The sequence below is a fragment of the Pyrgilauda ruficollis genome, unplaced genomic scaffold (assembly GCF_017590135.1).
Source record: "Pyrgilauda ruficollis isolate IOZ18807 unplaced genomic scaffold, ASM1759013v1 scaffold25, whole genome shotgun sequence".
NCBI classification, from domain to species: Eukaryota; Metazoa; Chordata; class Aves; order Passeriformes; family Passeridae; genus Pyrgilauda; species Pyrgilauda ruficollis.
The window spans coordinates 9812092-9829947 of record NW_024523822.1 but is presented as its reverse complement, the minus strand read 5'-3'; the positions used below and the strand labels follow the sequence as shown (position 1 = coordinate 9829947).

At 43.4% G+C, this 17856-nt stretch overlaps 1 protein-coding gene across 1 annotated transcript; it reads right to left on the bottom strand.

The window, feature by feature from the left end:
* Positions 1-2025: 2025 nt before the first annotated feature.
* CTHRC1 (collagen triple helix repeat containing 1) lies at positions 2026-9335 on the bottom strand. The gene is made up of 4 exons (XM_041470566.1): positions 9072-9335; positions 5806-6027; positions 4273-4489; positions 2026-3151 (listed from the first exon to the last, which is right to left on the bottom strand). Exons 1-4 carry the CDS (start codon positions 9333-9335, stop codon positions 3009-3011), a joined length of 846 nt encoding a protein of 281 aa, XP_041326500.1. The 3' UTR covers positions 2026-3008.
* Positions 9336-17856: the final 8521 nt, after the last annotated feature.

Here is a 17856-nt window from a genome sequence, read left to right as displayed (position 1 = left end):
TCCACCTCTGTGTTACTCATCAGATTTTAGGATATGGAATGCTTCACACTCCATTGTTCATCCAACATAAAAATGCTGCCTCAGTGGGGTGCAGTTTGGAAACTGAAATTGTTTTTTTTAAAACAGCTGTCCATTCTTGTGTTTGAATAATTTCAAGTCTGGTGAAGCTCAGTTCTTGTCTCATACCAGGCCAGACTTGCACTGTGGTTTTTGACTTGGTTTTAGCAGCAGACCGATGTGCTAAAAGTGCATGACTTGCTGGCCACTTAATTCATTTTCTCTCTTTCACTCTCTCTCCATCTCCCTCTGTGTCAGAGTCTGTCTCCATTAATGATACAGCTGACCAGATATTACTAACAAAATGCATATTTGAAAGTGGGCTTACATTTTAAAGATGAGGATTTTTTTCTAGTAATCCCATAGTGATGCAGTGTTCAAGCCAGTGTAGTAACAAATAAGACCACATTTACTTTCAATAATATTCTCTGGAAAAAAAAGTGTTTCTAGTCTAAAACAATCCTGTGCACAGGACTTTCTTAAAAAAAAAACCAGAACAATCTGTTAATGTCTTCTGGTTTGGTTTAAGGAAAAGATTGTTAATATATTGATTGCTAATTTACTGATAAATTAAATTCCCTTCTCAGTAAATTTCTATAATAATGATGGGTTTTTTCCACACCAATAATTGCCATCAAGGATATGTACTTTTTAGAGTTCTGGGTTTGGGTTTTTTACTTCTTTAAGAAAAAACATTACTGACCCTAACATCTGCCTCTTGCTGTTGGTAAGAAGATATTAAGTATCTAGTATATATAATTTAACTAGGAAATAAGTTAGCAAAGGCTATCCAACAGTTAGGGAGAAATCATCAGTTTCGTAGGGAGCAGAATAATCACTTTGAGAAGTTTCCTGTTTACCAGATTAACCTAAAGCAGAAAGAACCATTTTTAACAAAAATTTAACAGATTAGGGACTTTGTTTAAATTGTAACCTAAAAACTGGAAAGCTATTTTGCATCTTCATTCAGCAATCCACTTGCTTGTCTTTGTAGCTACTGTTGCCACACACCACATTTTGTGTAACTAAATTTATTAATAATTTACACTTTGTCTTCCACAATCCCTGACAGAGTTGATAATCTCATTGGAAAGAATAATCTCATCTGGGGCCAGCATGGCTGGCTTTGGTTTTTATTACGGAAGGTTCCGTGTGTATTTAGCTGAAGATAAATTTACTGGAAGTTTACCATGTAAATAATGTAGATCCAAACCAGCAGCCTCTGCCTTTGGAGGGTGCTTACTGGCCTTTGTGTGTTTTGTGGTACACAGAATGAAGTTAATGGAACACTGAGTTCACTCTACCACCCAGCGTCCAAAATACATTGTGAAGACATATGAAAACATCATAAAAGAGAAAAAGCTGTGCACGTACTAGCCTGGATTAGTGTTCTCTGGGTGCAGAACAGCTTCCTCGTGCTTCAGGATAAATGCAAGGGCAGGCTGTGAGCATGTGCACAATCACTCCCTGTGTGTTAGCTGACGTTCTGTAAGTTCACAGCTCAGCTCAGCTCATAGTAACTTGTTTGTGTTCAGGTACCTTAAAACCATCGTCCAAGCCAGTGAAAACACTGCAGTTCTTCAGAGACAAAATACCAGCTGTGTAACTTGCTGGCTTGCAGCAAATCTCACACACCATCCTGCAGTCGGGCAAGCCCAAGTGCTCCCCTCACTGCAGGTGTCCTCCCCTGGTATCTGCAACAACAGCTACAGGCAAGAGCGACCCATCTGAGAGGTGCCTGGGGGAAATCTTACAGCTTGTTCAGAAAAGAAAATGAGATTTAATTAATAGCTAAATAGCTAAAATAAATTCATTATCTCAGATTTAATGGGGTTTTTTTCCTTTTAATTTCTAGGAAGAGTGGATATTTTTGCATGTTGTACATGCTTTTCATGAGTTCTTTATTTCATTAATGTAAAATTGGTTTTGTAATACAAACATGACTGTTGTTTCTCTTTAGAATGTGTACAGTTTTAAAAAATATTTGAGTATGTCACTTGCAGCCTTTGGAAGAAAATATTTAAAACACTGAAGCTTGTGGTCTGTTGGCGTGATCAGTGTTGTCACTTGTCAAACAGCTCTGACATCATTGTTTCACTTTACAAGGTCAATTTTGGAAAGCCTAGGCATTTCAACCTGTCTTATGTCTGTATCTTCTAAAATGCTTAATATATCTAGCTTTTAACCAACACCAAAGTGATTCTGTATAAGTGAAAGGCTAAATCCAGGAGAATTATTTTATTGCAGCAATGAAATTAAGTGTTGTAACTGTAAAATTATTTCATGTCTGCATCTTAGTATTGGAGACCAGTCATAGATATTAGACTGAAATCCAGCCTATCGAGAAGCAAGAGAGGGAAGAAGAGCTCAGACAGTCTGGTTTTGCTCAGTTATTCATGATGAGGTATTTAACACTTACCATGTTGTCTAGGTCACAGTTAAGTCACCAGGAGTTCCTTGAGACAAGACTGTAACAGCAGAGCATCCTATTCTGCAGTCAGGTTTACAGGAGTGCATTTTATGTTTTCTGAAGGCTAAAGCCAACCTGATTTTACTTTCTTAGAACTTTATCTGTAAAGCCTTCTAAAAAAATCGTGTATCATAACACCATGTAAAATACCTTAAACAGATTAATGTTCAATAAAATAACCCGGATTTCTTTTTTGTAAAAGGTCTTATTTATTTGATACAAAAAGTTAAGGTTAATTCTAAAAACAGTGGTGGTATTACATCAAAAAAGAAATTAAAACGTTAATGAACTTGGTTTTGATATTTGTATTCTAAAATGATTATTATAAAAAGCCTCTGCCATGTGCAAAACAAGACAAAGGCTACAGATGCAAGGCTTTGGTGCCTTTCAGTCCAGTACTTGCATCCAACTCTATTGAAATAAATTCTGAAAAAAATAGTACAAAAGTTTTAAAAAAAGGTATTATAAAAAGGGAGGGAAGTCATTTTGGCAGTTCTTCAATGATGATTCGGGAGACTGAATTCCATCCAGTAGAAGCATCTCCCCGTGGATAATCTGAGCACGTCCCAACCCAGATGGCAATATCCACCAAGCCAGCATTGATCCCTTCACACAGACCTTCCACTGGTTAAAGACAAAAATCAGGTTACCTCAGCAGACACAATCCCTTTGTATTTCACAAATTAAGGTGGACTCAAGAACAGCAGCTTGTTGCAAGCTTGTGCTATTTAGTTAAATGTAAAAAGTTCTTAGAATTTTAAAACAATTTCAGAAATAAAAACTATTATGTAGAGGTGTGGCAACATCAGTTACAGCCATGCAGTGCCTCTGTGCTGCTGATTGACTGATTCACTACCTGAAGCAGATCACCAGCCGCAGGATGCCTAAATGGGAGATATACCTGCTGCTTTAAATACCCAAATTTACACACTGGGATTTGGAATATGGCTTCATACCCTTCCAGACACCTTCCTAGCAGTGATGGGGGCACAGCCAGGCCTGGTTTACAGCTCAGCTCTGTAAAGGTGATTGCCACCCTCTAAGCTTTTCCACACTTTTCCACACTGCTTCTACATGCAGTTGCCCTCCTGATACTCCACTGGCACCACTGGATGGAGGTGGGGTAGTGAAGTACAAGTCAGCTCTACCCCTATGCTGAAAAAATCCTAAAACAACTCTAGACCTTAGGCTTCATGTAGTCATACAGTACAAGGAGGAAAATGGAGAAAGGACACAGACTTTACATTCCTTTTTCTTAATATCACTAAGTGAATGAACTCACTAATTTGCCTCTGCTAAGCAAATGAATAATTGCTCCCAGATATTTCACTATGGAGGTACTTTTGCGTTCCACCTGAAATCAGAGTAGAAATTGCAGGAGGAAAGTCTCACTTTTGCACAGATAATGTGCAAATACCAGTATTTTAAGCCAGGATGGCACTGTCTACTTGTCAGTAAGGCTGCTTCTCCACAGGTTAATACAGCACAGAATGTCTCTGTAATCATGTTGTGGCAGAGATCAGTAGACCTGCCTGGACAGAAATCTCTTCCATTTCTAAAACTCAGGATATAAGTACCATGAAAAGTACCTCAGCAAGAAAGTACCACTTAATAAATAATTATAATACTGTTACTTATCAACAGCCCACTCTGAGACAGCAGAGTAAGAGAACAAGTGTGAGTTGGCCACTCTGAGTTTGCTGCTGCTGCCTTCTGCTCCATCTCCGCTCTCCCGGCATACATACCTGAGGAAGTTCTGTGTATGTTAATAGTAGAATTCAGCTCTGGGCTTCCTTGATCTAGGTATATTATGGCTTCAATGGGCAGCGGGCCAGCGCACTCTGCCCCGTTGAAGGTGAAGTACCAGCGCTGACAGCAGGCGCTCCGGCACTTGAGCCGCAGGGAGCCGCTGAAGAGCACGCGGAGCGCGCTGTTGGAGCGCATCTTGGTAAACGTGCATTCCTGACAGGAGACAAACGTGCTTTGGTACAAACCTCTGGGCTTGAGCCCATTCTTTTTCTATACATTTATATTTAGGACACCGATTTAGGAATATATTTATTTCAAAATGTTTTGGCTATTCTCTTTCAGCCCCTCTGGGGGGAAAAAAAAATTACAGCCTGGGAAATCCCTTGTGGTGCAAAGATGCAAATCAGAACAGCTCCTCATAGATGGTAAAGGAGAAACGGATTATGGAAATTCTTAACTTTATTTAGATAACACCTGCTGTTAAGCTGGTAGCCCAGTTACCTTCTGGGATTTATGAAAAGGGATATAAGCTCTCTGAAAGCTGCACTCAAGCCACAGAATCACACAATCATAAGGACTGGAAGGGACCTCTGAAGATCATCTAGTCCAACCCCCAAGTCCTTGCATGACCAAACAGCACAGTTTCTGTCTCTGCTAACAGAAATCCTGGACTTAACGATTATCACAAGACTTCTGAGCAGTTTATACCCAATAAAAGCTAAATAATAAATAAAAATAAATACTTTCAGGTTTTTAAGTGATCATTAACCTGTCTTCAAAATGCTTGATATCATGGGGAAAAAAAAAAAAGAAATTAAAGGAAAAGAAAATTAAAAAAAAAAGAAGCTAGGGACAGTTCTGCAAGTACAAGGCAGGCAGTAAGAAAAGTCTACTGAAAAAGTTGATTTTCCCTCTAGCCACAGCACAGCAGTTAAACCACTCTAATTATTCTGGGCTTTGCTTCATAGCTGGGATTGAGCAGGGATTTTTTCTAGAAGTTTTACACCCAGGGCTGCAGTGGAGGACAGACTGTTTGTGTCAGTCTGGGTGACACTGGCAATTCTGCTCCTGAGCAATGCTGATCCTTTGCAGTAGCATCCTGCAACTGCAGCTGTGTTTCAGTGAATAACCACTATGAAGCAAGAGTTATAAAGATGAGTACAATTAACAGATTAAAGATGTTCACCCCTTCTTAGGATTGAAATGGTGAAACTTGCCCTGTTTTGGGCAAGCTAGAGGTACTGTTTTGGTACTGTGACTTTCAGCCTTACAGTTACATATCTGGTCTACTGAACGTACTATTACACCAGTTACAAAATTCTTCCGAAACCCTGTTCCAGGAATGAAATAGGCACATAGCTGAAACACAGCTGAGAGCAATCCAAAGTAGCTAATCCTTTGAGAAGTTCACCCTTGCATGCAGAATAAGGCCCCAGCAGGAAATCTGTGGGGCTGGTGCAGCCCAGCTCCCAGAGCAGCCCCGGAGCCCGCCGTGCTTGGTGCAGCCCCTCGGTGCAGAGCCAGCTTACCGCGATCTTCCCGAGGTCGATGCCGTAATTCAGCGCGCTCCACGAGCACTGCTTGAAGTTGGGTGTCCAGGACTCCTCGATGCTCTCACGCATGCACTCGCCCTTCTCCCCTTTCAGCCCGTCCCGTCCCGGGATCCCAGGTGTCCCAGGGATCCCATTGGCTCCTGGGTTTCCATCCCGTCCAGGAACGCCACTGGGGCCTTGTAAGCACATGCCATTATACTGGAAGACAGAACAGATTTTGCTGCTTCCATCCCTCAACTCTGAGGCTAACCAAGCCAAACACAAGTGAATAACAACAAAACACAAACCCCCTCCTGTGCCACAATGGGCTATTTCTGTATCTCTGAGAAAACGGTTCCACAGAGGGAAAAAAAGAAAGGAAGAACAAATTTTCAAAGATAAGCAGTGCCAGCAGAATTTGCTGTAAAACAAGATGCCTTTTTTTAATGAAAAGATACATAATCCTAGCATTAAAAATTTACCTAGTCCAAGAATTAAAATCTATTGGAAAACCTCACAAGAGTCAAAACATTTCAATACAGAAAAAAAAAAAAAAAGAAGTCACATGTTAATTGTTACTTTCTCCTAACCCATCATTACTTGTATAACTCTCTATGCTAATACGTGTTCAGTATTTTTTTTTTTAAAGAAGATTTTCCATTTCATAGAGAGCAAAGGTTAATGCCACTTTTCTTCTGTCACTGCTCCTCTGGTGAGGAGGTGACAACCACATTGTGATAATGAAGCCCCACAATTCAGACTCCAATATGCACACAAATGGATGGTGATATGGGTGTGGGAAGCTGCACCTTGGAATAAAGCTGAACAGGAATCCTGTTTGTAACAGTGGGAAGGCACATGTGGGAGGAGGAAGGCACACTAACATCCTTCCTAACATCGCAGTATTAGGAAAGGTCAAATGTTGCTCTCCCAAACTCCATGTTAACACACATTGACTTCTCACCTTCTGAGACCTGGGATTGCCCACCTTGGAGAGCAGGTCTGTGAAGCCCAGAGCTCCTTCCCCCAGCAGCCTGAGTGCTGGGATGTGGGAGGAGCACTGGGCATGGGAATGCTGAGCAGGAACCTGCAGGGGCTGGCCATGGCTTTTTCTTCGTGTGCTCTGTCCTGTCTGGTGACTGACTGCTTCCTCCAGTCTTCATCCCAAATCCTCACAGATAGCTGTATTCTGCTCTTCCACTTTCTCACATTTTTTTTGTCTTCATCTAGTTTAAACCACCTAATCCCCATCTGTTTCAAAAACAAACAGTGCTGCAGCTGTTCCCCCTTGTGCCAGCCATGCCCCTCTCTGCACTGCAGGAGCTGTAAACTACAGCCCCTGCCCTCTTTCCCTTGTCAGACCGGTGAATTCTTCACTGAGGCTGTGCCTTTTCACAGGCTCTGGTGCAAAAACCAGCAGAGCCATCACAGCCTTAGATGGAGCCACACCAAAAGTAAAATCAGTGACTATATGGAGAGGTCTGGTAAGAATTCAGATGAGGGTTTGACTAATGGTTGTTAGCTTTCCCTTACTACCTTCACAAAGAAAACCCTGCTGGCTAAAGGCAGTGGAAATATTGGAATATTTTCATGAAGAAAATCATGTTTTAGAAAAGTTAGCTGAGAGAAGGCTGGTTGGCAAAGCACACACCAAGCCAGGAGAACAATGCAAGGTCATTTCTATTTCACACACCAACAGCTATCTGGTTTTGCTGTTGCTTTCCCACTGGACTCTGTTTGTAACGATGACTGGCTCTGGCTTTTGCGTGTGGTTACTCACCACAGAAATCCTACATGTGGAAATAGGCAAGAGCTGGGGCAGGCCAAAGCTCTGGCCTATTGCCCCCCACCCCCAGAGACACCAAGAAGGGCTGATCTGCCTTCACACAGGAGCTGCCACCCACAGCCAGACAGGGAGAGCACCTCAGCCATGGCACATCCCAAAAAATAAATGGGAGCACAAGAATCACCTGGGCTTTGGGCTCCACTCCAACTAAAACTGTCTGTCTTGCCAAGTCAAGTCTTTTTCATGTTTTCTTAAGCTGGAAATGCATAAAACATACTTTAAACATCCACTGAAGGCAGGATCCCCCCTCGGTCCTGCCTCCACTCTGCCCTGGCAGGGCTTCTGCTGAAGCAGTCTGTACAGCTGGGCTGTGCATGAGTCAGCTGCCATTGATTTATCCGCACTTTGCTGCTCACTCTGCTGCACCCAAAAAGCACCGAGCAATTTCAAAGAAATGAGGGACCCTGAAACACTGCTCAGAAAATGTTAGCTCATCCATGTGTACAGACTCCTGATTCTCAATGCAATTCATTTTGCACAATAAAAGTGAAAAGGCAATGAAGTAGTGTGAAAGGGAAAGGAGCTTTGCTAGCAGTGGTGCTTCCAGCACACCACTTTAGGGGATCTCTCTGGAGATCATGGAAGAAATGGTCATACCACTGATTTTCTACAGAAGATGAACGGCAGTCCAGCAACTCACAGAAATACCTTCACATCTGCTTTCTACATTCCAAGGACTGGAAAATTTCTCTCCTGTCATCTATCCCTGAGATGGGATAGTCCCAATGCTTTCAGGTTTCTAGTAGCAATGGAATTGCAAACAATGGTGTGCAGTCCCTGCCGCCAAAGGAAATAATGCATTCATGCGACTCCAAGGAAAAGGGTGTTCGGCGAGCATGCAGATAATTTTCAGAGCAGGCAGATAGTTTTTCTCATTACTATTTATCCACTAGCATTTTAGGAGCTAAACAGCAGCTAAGTGCTTATGTTGGAAGGCACTAAGCAGCATTTACTACTCATGTTGGAAGGGCTGTAGGATTGCTGCGCTGCCCAGCCCAGGGCGCTGCCCCGGCTGCCCCGCGGCGTCCCCCGGCTCCGGGCACGGCGGGGAGTGCGGGCTCCGCCGGCTCCCGCCGCCATCCCGGGCCCTGGCCCGACGGGAAAGCTCCCAAACACACTCCGGGCCGCCGAAACCCTGCGGCTTGTGTCAAAGCCCGTGCAGCGCCTTCTCCGCATTTCCCCGATTCAGCACAACAAGGGCGTCATTAACTGACCCCAGAGATGCCCAGCGGCGCGGGACCGGCGCTGCCCCGCCTGGAGCGGCCGCGAGGTTTTCCGAAAGCCTCGGATCTTTGGCGTTTTTCAGATCTTTGCAATAACAAAGCGGCTGCGTGGCTCCTCCAGCCACCCCCCGTCCGCACGGCTCCCCCAGCCCCTCCGCCCGCCCCGCTGCCGGCCCCGGCCCCGCCGCTCTCACCACGTCCACCACCTCCCGCTGGCGGAGCGCCTTCTGCTTCCCCTTGGGGCTCTCGGAGCCGCCGTGCGGCGGGGCCGCCGCCAGCAGCAGCAGCAGCAGCAGCAGCAGCGGGGCCCGGGCGCGGGGCATGGTGCGGGGCGGGATGCGCCGGGGCCGGCGGCAGCAGCAGCCCGGGTCCCGGCTCTGGGCGGCAGCGCGGCGATAAATGAGCCTTTCAGAGCGCGCAGCCCCAGCTCCCTCCCCGGGGAGGCCGGGAATTTCCATCCTGTAACCGAGCGAGACGGCCGGCAGAGCCACCCCCCCTCAGCCATTGGCACGGGCCGGGGGCTCCCGCCCCCTCGGGCCGGCCCCGCCGAGCTGTCCCCGGGCCAGGCCGGAGCCCCCGGCCGGGCCGAGCCGGGCGGCGGCAGCGCTGCGGGGCCATGCCCGGCTCTCCCGGAGCCCCAGGCAGTTCCCTTCCACGTCTTCAGGTGTTTGCTCGGCACTCGGTGGCTCCTTTCCCATGAAGGAGCTGTGTCTGCAAGAAACCGCCCAGCGGGACAGCGGGATGCTGGTGCACCGCGAGGGGAAACTGTGATCAAGTATCAGCTGGGCATCGGTCGCAGATTTCGCTTTAACAAAAGTCAAGGTAAGGACACAAAATCCTTCTGAACAATAGAGGATTTTGGACTTTTTCGAAAAACTTGGTATTGCCAGGCTGAACATTGCCAATTTAGCAAGAGAAGTGAAGTTCTTGGCCACCCAGTGTAAACCATCCCATACTGCTTTCATTCGAAATCATACTTTGCTTTTCATCATTCTAGACTTGAAAAGCACTGTGAAATAAAGGATGTGATATGACCTCAAGAATTCAAGATAGAAATAACAAGTGTTTGAGAGGTAGCTTCTGTATACTGCAAGCCACGTGGAATTTATAGAGGTAGAATTTCCAGAAGGGGGAGATAAGCTTTAACACTTTTTTTTTTTTCCTGAAGTATTTAACAAAACCACACATTTCTCCTGCAGGAAAGAATGCTACAAGAAGTTGAGTCATTCAAACAGGCTGCGTGGAACCACATTTTTGTGTAGACTGAACCCCTTCATGTGGCTCTGCACTTTAAGCCACTTCTGCCTTTCTCCCCTTTCCACGTCTGTGCTGGTGGAACAATAGCAGTGAAGTGAGAGCTACACCACAGGTCAGTCCCACTGCTGCCATCAGCCCCGTCACACGCTGTCCTGAGAGCTGGGACTGACGTCAGCCACATTGCTGAGGTGAGGGCTCCTACCTTGCGAAGAAGGGCAGCGTTGCACCCTGCCAACTTCAAAAAAACAGCTGCTAAATAATAATGGTTCCCTAAACCAGCTGGGAAAATTTATGGAATGATGTAAACCCTTAATTGTAACAATTGCTTTGGTGACAGCCTCAGTCAGCATCCACAAACACACACAGGCAGAGGCTTCATTGAGCAACTGCTCAGTGCTGCCAGCAAACCCTGCTGCCTCTGGGCTGGTGGCAGTGCTGTGAAGGCGGTAATGTTTGATTTCTGTGTCACCTGCATGTTCACACAAGCGTCCTTACCAAGGGCTGGGGATCCTCAGCATCAACACAGCCTGTTGCTAAGGTGTGTCCCTTCACAGAGTGCCAAACTTCTGCATTACAGAATTAATTTCCTCAGGCAAGGTGCAGCAGCTGAAGTACACAGTGCAGCAGCACTGCACACCTTCCTAAGGCAATCACTCAGGGTTTTAGAGAACAAAATTTGCATGGATGTTCACAATTATTTCCCCACCTGGGTTAGCTCACCGTATGTTTGAGTGTGGTTTAGAAGCTTTGAAAACCCAAATGGCTTTGCCAGAGGAAGCAAACTGAGGAGCACTGTAAGAGAAGGTCTTAGCAAACAACAGTGGGACATCTGCTTTGAGCTCTGGTGAGTGCATTGTGCAGCTCCTAGCACTCATTTGACTTGCAGTGTGCGTTTCCATCTGGAAAACAGAAATGTCAACATCCTCCTTAGCCTTCTTCAGCCCAAGCAAGCCTTGCCATCTGTTAGGATTATGCTCTGTGGTCTTCTAATACATTTAAATGCTTCTGAGGGCACCAACCACTGCCAAATGCTGGTGAGATACTGAAACTGAATCAGAACTACTGATCTACTTTGTCTTAACTACTTAGCAGCTCAAAGGAATGATAATAAACTTGCCTGAGCATCCTCTGACCATGATCCGTATTACATCAACTAGTGATTCTTTCATTTTATCCATCCTGCCATATGATATAGGGTTTATCTTTTATGTGTGGCCTCACAAACATATCAGCACATATTATGAGTTGTTATTAATGTCACTAAAATCTCCCAGATGGCCAGTCTGCTCCTGCACAGCCTGGGCAGGCTCACACAAGGTCACTGTGGCACAGCCAATGCATCTTGAACCACAGATTCCCATAGATGAGGCTGATGGCATGAGTGCAGTCTCTCTGCTGCAGCTTGAGCTGCTTTCCCCCTCACACAGCCTCTCAGCATCCCAAAAATCCAGACACACAAGTCTGGAGAGGAGGATGTTCCCATACACACATGTGTTTCCATTCACCTCAGCTATAACATATTTAAATTCAAGGGACTGCCCATGGGGTCACTGGGTCTCTCTGCCTTTCCTGTCCAAACTATTCCAGTTTATGAATACTGTTTGTTAGCACACTGGTTTGAATTCAGCCAGTGAGTGTTTGTTATTCAATCCAATTGTTATTCAGTCCTTAGTCTTTCCAGTGTGAGATAACTGCAGGGAACCAGGAGCACCAGACTTAGGTGTCTAAACATTACAGAAAGTTTGAGGCTGAGGATCCTGAGACAAAAGAGGCCCAGTAAGGTAAGTGCCAAGACTTGGACTTTTCATCTGCCTTTAACTCTTATTGCTTCATACATTTCCCTGTTCTGAGGATGTCTGGGGATTTTGACTTTGGCTGGCAGCCTGATCTCTGCATCACTCTGGGGAGCATGTTGTTGTACCGTGGGTAACAGCAGAGCACTCGAGGTTAGCACTGCAGTGCTCAGCATCACAACACTCAGCCTCCTTGCCAACCTGTCCTTGGTGCTTTTAACTGTGGAGGTCATCATTTTAGATCTTGTTCACTTTATTACTGACATTTTAGGGTGAGCTGTAAGTTGGTGTAAAAGGCTGAGATCAGAGAAAACTGTTGAATTTTTCAAATGGCTCTTTGCAGGCTGCCTGTCTGATCAAGGAGACAAAGAGCTGTCTGTACTGCTGTGGAAGAAAACCAAAGTACGAGCTCTTTGGTAATTTATTACAGATTTAAGAAATTGATTCCAACTTCTTCCACCAAAAAAACCTTTGGAACTGCATAAAAATCAGTGGGATTGTGGTCTTAGTCCCTTCTAACACATCTTAATTTAAATATATTATTCATATAGCATGAATAATATTTTAAAAAATCCAAAACATCTCTTCCTCTATTTTATTACTTTACTAGCACAGATACACCTATTAAAAAAAAAATATATTCCAGTAGCTTCTCAATAAAATTATAAAAGCATTATAGCCACAGCAGTACTTTGCAGGTACACATATTAATATTTGAATCTTAAAATCTAATTTGGGGCATGTGCTCACCCTTCAGAGACTTGTCTGCAGAAGAGAATTCCCGTGTTCACATACATGAGGACAGCATTTTTTGAGCCTGAGAAAAAAAAATCCTGACGGTAAATGTTAATTCTATGTTTCTGAATAAGCACATGGCAGTTCTTAATGTTACTATAGGAAATGTATTTTTACACAATGGAAACAGAGAATCAACAGAGAATAGAACATGAGAGAATCAACACTTTTTGTTATTCATAATGATTATGTTTTCTATGGAGAGAAATATTTAACGTTGTCTCTGACAAGCCAAGACCAGGATATAGGTCAGATACCAGTGAAAACTTAGGGAAACAGTTCCTTCCATTGCCTGCTGAGGTTCCAGGCAAATCTGGTTTTTTTCTGTCCAAGTCATCAGTTGATTTATAGTTGCATTTGCTTATAGCTGTGTTTCTACAGTAATAATGGAGGCACTGACTATTTTAAACTAAACACTATTCACAAACAGTCAGAGAGAGATAAACTTTAATAAAACTATTTGGGAGAACTGTCTGCTTCACTGATAAAGGATAAATCAGGACATCCAGATGTTTCCATAGTGCAAAATTTATTATGAAAAGCCCATACTGTTTCCCTTAACTGCTAGTTGCAAATTTCAGACCCTGAAGGGGTCTGGTCTGTGCCTCTGCAAGTCTGCTCCCAAGAGCAGCTGGAGCAATCCCAGCTGCAGTCATGGAAACATTTGGGTCTGCAAGGACATCAGGAGAACATCTGGTTAAAGCAGGTCCACTTAGATTGGGTTGTTCAAGGACTTGTAGAAAGATAAAATTATTTCAGTCCAGTTCAGAATTAAATTCACTGGGTGTCCAGTGAATCATCACGTGCAAGGGGAGAGCTGAGTCTCAGGAGGAGCATTTGCTCATTAGAGCAGCTGGGAATCAGTCAGTGGTAGAAAAATCACTTGGCTACCTCATGAAACCTCAATGAATAGAAAGGCTTATACAGAACCGAAAAGCTAACTTTCCTTAAATCCTGTGCTAATAAATGGTTATTAGGATGTGAAATACAGTGCTCCATTCAGACAGGAAGGCTTCTTCAAATGAAAGGCACAATCCGCATTTTTCTACACCATTCATCAAATGCACTGCCAGAAGTTTGTCCTTCCAGTTTTGGAAGACAGTAGCTCGAATTAGTGATAATCCTGAAATTAAAGGAATAGACTTGAACTTTAAAAGTTTTATTTTATTTGTGTCCAGTAAACCCTTTGAAAAGGAGTTGCTCAGGATAAGCAAGCTATGAGCAGGGCTGAGGCAGGGCTCTGCAACCCTTACAGGTGGCTTACAGAAACCAGAGGTCTATAGCCACCATAACAGGTACACACAAAATGCACAGAAGCCTGTAGATGAAAGATTTGGCCAAAGAAAAAAAACTACTTTGCCCATTTGCACAACTCAGAGCAGAGACAGATGAGCAGAGCCAAAAAACAATGACAGATGGGAACACACGTGATCACTGCAGCTCTGCTTCTTGGATGTAGTGGTGGAGCTTGAAGCCTGTGGCATTCCTGTTACCTGGCTCCCCATGCCCACACTGACCTCAGTGAAAAAGTGCCATGGCTTGAGGCAAGCAGGGCTCTGGAGCCTCTGGGCACCACCTCCAGCATCTGCTCACACATGACCCACTGTCACTGAAAGGGCAAAGCATGGACAGGGGCTGCTGGGTCAGGCGCGGTGAGGTTCACCACAAGTGGCTCAGTGGGGTCATCCTTCAGCCCTGAGGATACTGAAACAGGTAAACTCTTGCATTTAATTTGTTTTATGTGCCAATATAGGAATCATATTAGACTTGCATCAACAAGTGACTGGTACAAGGGCATTGGAAAGGATCAAACACCTGAATCCCTGGCTCATGTGGAGACGAATTGTGTTTGGCCAGAACAGCAAAAGACCCACCAGGTTCCTGTGAAGAAAAATGTGATTTTGAGCAATTCTTTAATATTTTTACAGCAGGTGCTCATCTTTTGTGAGGCATAACTTAGTGTTGATTTCCTTGCTTCTATCCTTGTAACTTTGCTGTAATTACAGCACCTCTTGGTTAATTACAGATCTTATTTATGAGTTCAACATTTCTCATTGTCAAGTAGAGGAAGTTTCAGGATGTGTACCCTAAAAATGCTGTTGAAGTAATATTAATTTAAAAGGCAAATTCCCTTTTCCTGCTGGTTTGGTGACTGTCCTTTTCTCTCCATAGAGAACCTCATCACAGCTATCAGCAGATTTAGATGTCTTTCTCAGGATAATCTTGCCTACTAAAATTTTAAGAAAAAATTTAATGATTTTAAGAAAAATAAATTAATTTGCATGGTGAGCCCTGACATCAGCCAGACCACCACATTTGCATCTCACCCACCCAGTGGCACATCACACAGGTCAGTGCCACGTCCCCACATTTCACAGATTCACGTGTCTAGATTATTTATCGCTGCAGTGCATCCACTTGTTCTTTACTTGGAAGTCTGGATCACAGCCATGCCTGTAGGAATCTGGAAGGAGGAGAGCAAGTCCCAGACAGGACCAGTGGGCAACACCAGTGACTCAAACCTAGCACTCAACTGCTTCAGCTTCTTCTGCTCCATCTTTGGTCATTCAGGACTTACCTGAACTCCTGGATAGTAGGTATGATACCACTAGATTTGGGTCTGGAGGGAATGCTTCCCAGATAGCTTAAGCCTTCAACTAATAAATAATTTACTATTAACTTCTTGTGATCTAGTTTCATGTGGTAATGTAGAACATCAGGAAGATAAACTGGGACACACATTCTCTTCTTAGTCCTTCATACACAACCAGCATGGAACATCCTTTTTCCTGTTAAGACCCCTTTGGTGGCCATGCCTAATCATCCTCCCCTCACCTCTCTGACAAACCTACCCAATGGCAACAAAACACCTTCTTGCTATTTCTCTTCACCTTGTATGGCAAAAATGAGTCCTAAAATACCTTTCCCCTTAAAATACCTGATGTTCTCTCATGACTATCCTGCAGTACCTGAGTGTGCTCTCTGGGAGGGAGGTCAGTGTCCCTCCACATCACCTCCACCCACTACTGAGTGCCTGTTTAGCACTGCCCTTCCACAAAAAGTGCTTTCTTCCAAACAGCAGAAACTACTCCCCTCTCCAGCTCCTGTCTGTGCTAAGAAACTGGCTCTGACCCATTTAATGAAGGCAGATCATTATTTGTTTAAAGAGCTCATTGGCCATTACTTTATTTCAACTAGTAAAACCTGAAAAAAGCAAACTTTTATTTCACATTTTGTTTCAGTGATCAAAGTTTGAAATGCGGGGAATAAACCTTAACAAAGAGCTCAGATATAAATGTCCTGGCATGTTTTTAATTGTAACTTAAATTATATATTTTTTAATAATTTTAAGACTAATTATAATTTTAATCTCAAGTGCTTTTTAATAGGAAGTAAAATCCAGTTAATAAATAGAAGTGGATTCCGTAGACATACATCAGAAATACATTCTGAGCTCCATTTCTAGGTACACAAAGCAGAAAGCTCATGAATGCATGCTATAAGTTGCTTTGATTAAACTCCAGTCTATTAAAAAATACAAGTATGATAAGTGTAAAGGCATGAAGGAATAAGTGCAAAAAAAAGGTAACGTGCAGGAAATAACATCTATACTCATGAGACTGTGAAACAGCCTTGGTGCCAGCCATCTCAATTACTGCAAATACCACTGGTTAATACTGGCAGGGAGCTTTACCAGTGAACAGGCAGGCAGAGAGCAGCCAGATGCCTTCAAAGACTGATCCAACAAGTGGCCAGTGTGAAGGGAAGGATGCAGAATTTGTCCTTTGATGTGCAGCCTTCTGAAACAGCACGTTGAGACTGGGTGGTCAAACTCCACAGCAAAAGAGGATTCCTTATTCTCTTCAGCTACTGCACTTTTCAGTGTTTTGCAGAATGCTAAACTTATTTTTATTAAAGAAGTTCAACTTTTAATATTTTTTTTTTTTCTATTTTGCTTCAGAATTTCAACTGGATTTGACTGTTTAAATCAAATATATTCTGTATCCTGTAAGGAAAAAGGAGCTACAGTTCTCTGTAAACCAGCTGAACAGTTGTCAAAGAAAATAGTGTGATACTTCAGCTTGTTAGTGCTCCATCGCTGAATTGTTGGGGTTTTTGCTCTAAAAAAACCAGGATTTAAACAGGTTTTAAATACTGCAGGGGTTTTGGGTTTTTTTAGGTTTTTTTTTCCCTCTGGTAATAGCACATTTTAAATGTTACAAATATTATTTTGTTTATATTTTCAAACTCAGACTTATTTTTTCAACTATGTGCATAGATTTACCCTCTAGGCAAAGTCTACCCTGGTTTTCACTAAATACATTTAGCAAAATAGAGCAGTAAGATACAGTACAAACAACATGCACCATAAAAGTACCATATTGGTAATTTCAGGTGCTGTTTGTTTCACAAATCAAATATTATTTGATATGCTAAATTTATCTTGTCCTTTGAAAGATTTTCTATGCAACCTGAAAACTCAGTGCTATGCATAATTTGAACTGATTTATGACATCTTCATTCAGAGAAAGACTATTGGCACACGTAATTCCAGCTTTGGAGAAGCTGTCAGTATCCTGTAGTCTAGCTTCTTGCAAACAGTGGCACCAAATAAGACTAAAATGGCTGTATCAATGTAAATAGCTGGATTTACAGTATATCTTCCAGAAGACTGCCAGCCTCCATTAAACACTTCAGCTGATGGAGATCAGCTCCCCTTTTCCCAGGGAGAAGTTATTCTCACAGGCTCAGAAACGCCTTTTGAACATGAATGGTTTAACTTCATTCAAACACGAATGGTTTAACTTCATTCAGATAACAAGAGGAAAGCAAATAAATAAATACCTTTTGTAAGAGAAGCTGCTTATGAGATTCTGCACTGCCCCTCACCATAAGGGAGTCAGTCTTCCAGGCCCTGACTCATCTCTGTGCCCCTTTTCTCTGAGTTTCCTTCTCCTCATCACTGCTGTGAGCATTCAAACAGCACTTCAACTTCCTATTCACTGCTTGGGTACTTGGTGGTTAAGCACCCAGAGAGGTCACAGCCTCTTTGCCTGCAAGGATCACCCTGGGAATTCTCTTTTTCCTGGTGCAGCTGCCCTGGAACATACAAAGTGCTACAGTCTCAATCTGC

Bases quoted from the DNA above. Each gene is read 5' to 3' on its own strand.
- CTHRC1 (XM_041470566.1), bottom strand. From the start codon at position 9,335: ATGGAAATTCCCGGCCTCCCCGGGGAGGGAGCTGGGGCTGCGCGCTCT. The intron at 6,028-9,071 runs GTGAGAGCGGCG...TCTGTCTTCCAG, and splicing joins AGCGGGAGGTGGTGGACGTG to TATAATGGCATGTGCTTACA. The intron at 3,152-4,272 runs GTATGTATGCCG...GTCTTTAACCAG, and splicing joins CATACACAGAACTTCCTCAG to TGGAAGGTCTGTGTGAAGGG.